At 44.1% G+C, this 8,210-nt stretch overlaps 1 protein-coding gene across 8 annotated transcripts; it reads left to right on the forward strand.

The window, feature by feature from the left end:
- The first annotated feature begins 6 nt into the window (after nt 1–6).
- HNRNPH3 (heterogeneous nuclear ribonucleoprotein H3) lies at nt 7–6,957 on the forward strand. 8 transcript variants are annotated; one of them, XM_042863004.1, is made up of 10 exons: nt 7–274; nt 1,549–1,684; nt 2,187–2,325; nt 2,850–3,037; nt 3,405–3,491; nt 3,701–3,816; nt 4,734–4,869; nt 5,099–5,179; nt 5,263–5,349; nt 5,649–6,957. In XM_042863004.1, exons 2-10 carry the CDS (start codon nt 1,567–1,569, stop codon nt 5,723–5,725), a joined length of 1,029 nt encoding a protein of 342 aa, XP_042718938.1. In that variant the 5' UTR covers nt 7–274; nt 1,549–1,566; the 3' UTR covers nt 5,726–6,957. The 8 variants fall into 8 exon arrangements, with proteins under 8 accessions (XP_042718938.1, XP_042718936.1, XP_042718935.1 ...); XM_042863002.1 differs by lacking the exon at nt 7–274 and adding an exon at nt 524–711; XM_042863001.1 differs by lacking the exon at nt 7–274 and adding an exon at nt 524–700.
- Nucleotides 6,958–8,210: the final 1,253 nt, after the last annotated feature.

The raw sequence follows: 8,210 nt of genomic DNA on the forward strand, positions 1-8,210 counted from the left end.
TCCTCAGTGCCCCAACGGGCCTTTCCGCCGCCTCGCCCCAAGGCGATTCCGTAGGCGGGAGCTGGTGAGGTTCCCCAGGCCGATCTTAACATCGCACGGCTTTGCCGCGGCCGTAAAACTGAGGGGAAGAGAGCGGCCGGGCTTTCCCATCCCCTTTCCCGAGCCGACTCCGGGAGCTGGAGCGAGCAGCGCCCGACGGGCCACAGGCATCTGCGCGTGAGGCACCGCCAGCGTGAGGAGACCGGGGGGCACTCGCTGCGGCTGTTTGCTACGGGTATGTGTTTGCTACGGGTATCTGTCCGGTGCAGGTATCTGACTGCTGCGAGTATGTTTGCTGCGGGTATCTGACTGCTGCGGGTATTTGCTGCATCTCGCGCTGCCGCCGGGCGAACGGCTTGGCGCCAAGAGAGCGCAGCGCGCGAACGGAGCGCGCGTGCGCCTGGTGACGCTCAGCCGCGCTCGTGAGAAGAGGGAGGAGGCGCCGTTCGCCGGCTCTTGTTAGCAAAGCGCGCATGCTCCGCTGTCGTCCGGGCGGGCGGAGGTGTGCGGCGGTGCTATCGCGATAGCCGCGCGGTCGGGACGCCATCCTGCCAGTGGCGGTTGCGTAGGCTGCTGGTAGCCGGCCGCTCGGAAGCGAGGGGCTTCCTTCCTGGCAGCAGCTCCCGCTGGGACGCGTCGAGGAGCGTACGAAGGTCTCCCGGTGAGCGCGGGGTGAGAAAGGGAGAGAGGGCGGCACCGGGCCGCGGCGAGCCCCTCCGGGCCGCTCGCAGGGTGGGCGCGGAAGCGGCCCGGGGCCCGGCCGTGTGCGCGGCGCGGCCCGCGGGGGGGCGGCGTGGCGCCGCGGGTGGGGGAGGGGCGGTGCGGCGCGGCTCTCGGAGCCTCGCTCCCGACCGGCCGCCATTTTGAGCGCCGGAGCCGAACGCGGCCGCCGACCCGACGAGCCTCGGCGGCGTACCGCTTGCCGCACCCCGAAGCCGGGGTTGGGCAGGAGGGAGCTCGGCAGTCGTTCCGAAGTGGAGAGGTGGCGGTGGGGTGCTTGGCGGGGACGGCGTCGGTGGCGGTAGGCGGTGGGGGGGGTGGCTCGGGGAGGCGCGGTAAATGGCGGCGGCGCGGGGTGGGGGGGAGGGAGGGAGAGAGCTCCCCGCCCCCAGTCCGAGACGGGCCGCGCTGCGCGCCCGCTTTGGTTCGGGATTAGCGGCCGTGGTTCCGGAAGGGGAAAAGGAGCGGGAGCGCTGCTGGCCGGGCCGTGATGGCAGACAAAGGAGAGGCGGCGCTGCGCGGTTGCGGCCCCGCTGCCGGCACGCCGCGAGAGACAAAAGGTTACGGGCCGGGAGCGCGCCGAGAGGCTGGTGCGCGCCGCCGATGCCCGCGCTGCTGCACTGCCGGGGACCGCCGCGTCCACGTGCTTATGTACGAGCGAGTGAACTTGAAATATCCAGGGAATTGAACGAAATATCCATAATGCTGCCGAACGCCGCTTTGTTAATGAAAACCTACCCGATTTGTTGTGTTTTTATGTCTCAATGTTTTGTTTTTTCCTTTTGGTAGCGTTTGATTTAGACAAAAATGGACTGGAGTGGAAAGCACAACGGGCCCACCGATACAACCAACGATGGCACGGTGGTGCGGCTCCGAGGGCTGCCCTTCGGCTGTAGCAAGGAAGAGATCGTTCAGTTTTTCCAAGGTATCTCTAGTATAGTCAAAGCATAAAGACTGTGTGAAAGATAAGTCGATGCTTTGCAAGCCTGTAACTTGTAATGGCCGTTAGCGGGGTGGAGGGGGGATTGCTTTGACATAAATTGCCTTGAGTAAGGTGTATGCCCTGTTCAAGTAACTGTAGACATAGCAAAGTTGAATACGTGTCTTAATTTAGTGAAGGTGGTGAATGTCTTGTGATTATAACCTGTACGTTAGTTTGGAGCGGTTAAATTGCTTGATTGGTAGCTTTGTTTTCTTCATGTAACCTAGGTGGGTGTATGTTCACATAGTTAAAACAAAAAACAAGTATGGCTAAATCCATAAATGTTTAATGAAAGATCGTTGGCTTGTATTGTTGGGTGATGGGGGAACTTAAGAGCTTTTTTTCGTTGTTATTGTTTAGATGCTTTAAGTATTTTCTACAGATGGGAATGTTTCAGCCTTTAACACTGTTCCCCTTGATGGGGTTATTTGTCCTTGGGTTAAAGGGTTGGAAATCGTGCCAAATGGGATAACATTGACGCTGGACTACCAGGGGAGAAGCACAGGGGAGGCCTTCGTGCAGTTTGCTTCAAAGGAGATAGCAGAAAATGCTCTGGGGAAACACAAGGAAAGAATAGGGCACAGGTGGGGATGGAGAGTTTGGGATGGTGTTAAATGGTTATTTTTGGGGGTTGTGGGACAGTAATGCTTTTGGGGGGCTGGGGACTATTATATGGAATGGGGTATTTTAAAGAATTTTTATAACATCCTAAATTAACTGGGGAAATACGGTAGATTTGGGGGGCGGGGGAGACAGTATTGCTCTGTGTAGATTGCTAAACTTAGAATGTTTCAGTCGTTTTTCACGTAGGGTAATTTGTGATAAGTGCTGCCATAGCCAGACATTGTTTTTCAACAGTATGTTTCTCATACTGAAAAGACATGTTTTATACTTAATTTCTACAGCTAGAATTTTCATGTTGTAATTTTTTGCCGTTGTAAAGTTTTACTTTGATACAATTAAGATTCTTAACAGTTTTGAGGAGGAACTTAAGTTCTATGGTATCTGTAGTCATTTTTATCACATTGTACGTTTAGTTATTTTTCTACTGTTCAGACAGCTTATACGTGTATTCTTATTTCTACCTTGAAAATCCTCTCTTATTTAGATACATTGAAATCTTCAAAAGTAGTAAGAGTGAAATCAGAGGATTCTCTGACATGCCGAGAAGAATGATGGGACAACAACGGCCTGGACCATATGATAGACCATTAGGAGGAAGAGGGGGTTATTATGGAGCTGGGCGTGGAAGTATGTATGACAGAATGCGTCGAGGAGGTGGTGGATATGACGGTGGTATGTTTATCTAATGATAGAGGTTCTGTTGTCAGTTTCATGTTTCTGACGTCTTTGTCAAGAAATAAAGAAATGGCAGTAGCTTCCTGTTAGGTTTGACATGCCTCTTCAAAAGGAATTTTTTACTTGTAATTTTTTGGGGAAGAAAAAATGCAGCTTAGTATTTAAGAGTAATGAATGTTACTAGAAAATTGTTTTTTCAGCAGAACTGGATATCTCAGTTGGATGTGTCAGTTCAGAAATGAGTGTTTAATGCTTTGCAGTGGCACTTCCAGGTGCCCAGAGACTGAAAAATTGATTCTTGTGTATCACTTTGTGATTTCTCAGTAGTAACATAATTGCTCTTTTCCTTCTGTCCACTGTATAGGATATGGTGGCTTTGATGATTATGGTGGTTATAATAACTATGGCTATGGAAATGATGGCTATGATGACCGAATGAGAGATGGGAGAGGTAAAAAATATATATTTTTTTTTTAACAGTAAAACATAACATTCCCAAGGCATACATAGTTCTGTTTTTATTTTCTTCATATTATTTTGTAAAGGAAGATGATTGTGTTTGTTTTGTTGAGGTGGGGGTGCTTCTCTTTTTCTAATTTATTTAAAAAAAAAAAAAAAAAGGCGGGTGTGTGTCGTTCTTCACTTATCTTTCTTTCCTAGGCATGGGAGGACATGGCTATGGAGCTGGTGATGCAGGTTCAGGTTTCCATGGTGGCGGTCATTTTGTTCACATGAGAGGACTGCCTTTTCGAGCAACAGAGAATGATATTGCAAATGTAAGTAAAATAGCAAAATCAGGCTTTCTGATACCAAGAATCTCTATTCCAAACTTGCTTATGGCTCTCCAGTGAGTGATAGCTCTAATACATAGTAACTGAAGTCTTAAGTTACTTACGCAGGTTCTACAATACTTAATACATACTTAGTGAGGTTTTTAAAGGTAATGCCTGTGGTAAGCTTACTGAAAAGCCACCCAAATTACATTTAACCCCTGTATGCTTTTTTATTTCCAGAAATAAGAGACAGATGTTGAAATTTGTATCTTCACAAGACTCAAAAGTTTAAGCTTAACTGAAGATATTAATGTTATTTTGTAGAAGACTGATAGTAGATGTGATTATGGTTTTCACATTTGTATGTGGCCATGAGCCTTGTTTTAGGGAGACAAGGTGGGAAACCTGTAGGGTGCTGTGTTTGTTCAGAGTGGAAGGCTCACATTTACCCATAAGAGCTCAGTTAAAGGACTTCTACAGAATTTCAGGAATGATGGTCTACTGTATCTTTGTAATAACTGCTGTAGGAAGAGAAATTGACAGCTTTTTCTTCTTAGTTCCATAATTGTCCTTATTTTGAGAACCTTGTTTGGCTTTTTTTTCCTCAAAACGAAGTAATGATCTTCCCTTTCTAGGGTGGCATCATATTAGAGCGTGTTTCTTAAAGAGAGGTGTGTAGACAAGTATTTTTGTTTGCATCTCTTTTTAAAGAGAGCTTGTCAAGCTCTGTAGCTGGAGTTCTTCCATTTGTATAACAGAAACCTCTAAGTAATACCGTAGAGACAAGTAATTACATTTGTGTGACAGGATGAGAGAAAATTAATACAGTGCTTTGCAAACTACTGGGGCGCCAGAAGACATACCTGGCTTGAATTCTAAATTCATTTGATTATTTTTTTTTTCTTTGTTTTTATTCTTAGTTCTTCTCACCATTGAATCCTATAAGAGTTCACATCGATATTGGGGCAGATGGAAGAGCCACAGGCGAGGCAGATGTGGAATTTGTAACACATGAGGATGCGGTAGCTGCTATGTCCAAGGATAAAAATCACATGCGTGAGTGTCGTGTTCAATTGGGGGTTTAACTGAGTTGATTTCAGTAGGGTGTAAATCAGTATGAGGATTCAAACTGAAGTTACAGTGCTTTAAATATGGTACTAATAATGGACTTTTTGTTGATGATCAGAACAAGTAGATCATCTCAAATTCTTTTCTCCAACTACTGTATGCAGGGTAAACTTTTTTTTTTACTGTGTTTTTTGAGAGTAGATTTTATTTCCTACAGAACATCGATATATTGAGCTGTTTCTGAATTCAACTGCTGGAGGTGGCTCTGGAATGGGAGGCTATGGCAGAGATGGAATGGGTATGTATCATTTCCAAATACAGCTTGTTTTGCAAAACGTGATGGAGTTGCAAGATTATAACAGTGCACCTTCTGCTTTTCAGATCAAGGTTATGGCTCTGTTGGTAGAATGGGAATGGGTAATAATTACAGCGGCGGTTATGGAACTCCTGATGGCTTGGGGGGCTACAGTAAGTAGATATTCTGTCCTAATGATTGTGTTATGATTGTCTTTGTGATTGTGTTACTGTGTCTGTGCGTATGTGATTTGGAAGGGTGGGTTTTGTGGGCTGGGAGAAAGGAAAGGGGGTGGCTTAAATAGTAAATCACTGGGGCACTTATTCATAATTTGGCTATTGCAACAAATATTTTTTTAGAAAAATAGTGCTGAAGTATATCTTAAGCTGATGCTGAACAGTTTTTTATTACCCATCACGTTTTTTTCTCTTTTTAAGGTATGTATACGTGACCTTGTGTCAATTGTTTGCAGGTCGTGGCAGTGGAAATAGTGGAGGATACTATGGGCAAGGCAATATGGGTGGAGGAGGATGGCGTGGGATGTATTGAAGGATAGCCTTGCTTCTACAAAATACCCTGGAAGAAACAACAGTCTCTGGTCTACTAGACTTTCTTACAAAATTTTAATTTCTTTTGTATTTTAAGAACTTTATAATGACTGAAGGAATGTGTTTTCACAATATTATTTGGTAAGCAAGAGCTTGTGATGGGAAAATCTGTTTTCTGTAGGTTTTATTTGTTGCATACTCTGACTTTAAATAAATTTTTATATTCAAACCACTGATGTTGATACTTTTTATACTAGTTACTCCTAAGGATGTATTACATATTCGAGAATACAGTTGGTTTGAGATGTTGTACTATGGTTCAATAAAGGTGGTTGTACTGTAACTCCTATGAACACTGAGTTCTATGTACTCTTGGTGTAGTAAATGAGTTTGATACATTCTCTTGTTTAAGGGGAAAAGGGTAGATAGTAGGTAAGCTTACTTGGTAGCAATCCTTCCTAAATCTTTTTGATAAGTTGTATGTAGTAATTTCTCAACATAGCATTAAGCTCAAGCTGTGGAGGAGTCATAGATCTGGCTTTCCTCCCTGTAGTATCAGCAATGCTCTGCAAATGGCGCGATTGCACAAATGCATACTTCCCAAGTTCTGTCATCCACACGCCCAGGCTACAACTGTTTGCTTCCATGCTTTGCTGTAGAACTCTTAGATACTCATTTCACACGTTGATTAGCAACAGCGTTGCAAGTTAAAACACTAGCAAAACAGTCAAATGCGAGCAAGTTGAAAGGTACCTTTGCTTTTTTTCTTCACAAACTGCTTTGGGAAGACAGTTATTTGAAGCAAGCTAGAATTTTCCTAACACTTGTGTTTCAACACCATTGAGCTTTCTTTTTTTCCCTGCACATAGCTGGTTTGTCTGTATTTGTTCAAAACATGGCAACCATTATATGAATGAATTTGGTAGAAGCCAGGCATCTCTGAAAATAACTGTAAGCCCAATATTTGTTAAGTGACACAACCCCAACCACACTGAAAAAAAGTTTTTGTGCATTTGTGACATGTAAGATGTGTAAGAAAAAATGTTTGAAGACACTTACCATACCTGATGTGTAATAAGGTATTTATTCTTCTGAGCCAGTGTGATCTCCCAAATTAACTGCTTTGTCCTCAGCGCCTCCCTTAAAATGTCAAATGTAATCTTGGGTATTGAAAGTCTGTCACCTGTTTTGCTAGTACTGTGTTATATATGTAATAAATGTCTTGCTCTGGGAGATAGTAGAATGGAGTTTATTTCACTAGAGAGTGTGCTTGTGTCAATGTTATCGGAAGTAATAGCAGCAGGGCTCAGCTGCAGTAGGAAATATTCCAAATACTCAAGTATGGGGCAGAGGAAGGGGAGGAAAGATGACTTGAAGTCAGCCTAGCAGTGATGGTGCAGGAAAAAATACCTTTACATCTGACAGATTTCTCTATCAGCTACCTAAATAGGTATCACAGCTCTAATAATTCCTCAAGTATACTTTGCATTCTGTTTTCTGAGAAAGAACACTTACTATTGATTTAAGACTGACATACCTGAGAACAAAGTAGTTGCACTTCAAGCTATTTGGCATCACCAAGTAAGTTAGCAGAAGTCATTCTGAATGACTCTTGAATAACACAATTCTGTTCTGGAGAGTGAATGCCTTATGCTTGTCCAATCCCTGTTAACACATCATCCTGTAACGAGAGCAGCATACAGTATGGACCCTTTCAAGGAACTTCAGCAGTGTTTTGAGAAGAAAAAAAATGATTTTTGAAGTTCATACTTGTATGTAAAGCTGAAATACTTGCTGCAAAGTGTAGTTCTTTTAAAGTGGTTGGTTATCCACTGAGAAGTACTGACTGGTTCCTGCAATCTCTTGTGTGATGAATGCTGGCCATCAGATGGATTTTCCTTCGCTGTCAGGAGGAGGTCCAAGTATGTTCACCACCTTTGCAAGAAGGTGAGACAGCCAGTATAATCAGTGGGGGGGAAAGGGGGAGAAAGGAGAAGCATACTTTCTATTTGTTAATGCCCTTATATTGTTAAGTTAGAAGGACATTACCCAAAGGTTGCTCTGATGCTGTGGGAACAATTACAATTTCTTTTGAGGTACACAGTAGGTACACCGCATACCTTCATATGCTTGGCTCAAGGAATATTATTTAGAATCACAAGATAATCTGTCACAGAACAAAGTTTTATAGAAAGACAAAATCATTACATTATTAATGGAGTAACGGTAGTGTGGTCCAAAAACCTGCTGAAAGTGGGCCAGATACATAGTTTGATGCCAAAGGAAACCTGGATGCCACCTGGAACAGTATACAGCATTCACCATTTTGTTCAAGGCAGCAATTCCTCTCAAATAAAAGCAGTCTAAGTAGGTTATATGCCATTCAGTGACATTTTTCCACGTAAACAGTGTGGTACAGAGGAATGGAAGAGTTCATAGTTAGGCAGTAGATAATTGACTGCATCTGTATATTACAAAAATTTCAG

The sequence above is a fragment of the Lagopus leucura genome, unplaced genomic scaffold (genome assembly GCF_019238085.1).
Source record: "Lagopus leucura isolate 7727_CA_CO unplaced genomic scaffold, USGS_WTPT01 Super-Scaffold_739, whole genome shotgun sequence".
In the NCBI taxonomy this organism is placed as follows: domain Eukaryota; kingdom Metazoa; phylum Chordata; class Aves; order Galliformes; family Phasianidae; genus Lagopus; species Lagopus leucura.

Coding starts and splice junctions, on each gene's coding strand:
- HNRNPH3 (XM_042863004.1), top strand. CDS start 1,567: ATGGACTGGAGTGGAAAGCACAACGGGCCCACCGATACAACCAACGAT. Junction 3,817..4,733: donor CAGAGAATGATATTGCAAAT/GTAAGTAAAATA, acceptor TTTTATTCTTAG/TTCTTCTCACCATTGAATCC. Junction 5,350..5,648: donor TGATGGCTTGGGGGGCTACA/GTAAGTAGATAT, acceptor AATTGTTTGCAG/GTCGTGGCAGTGGAAATAGT.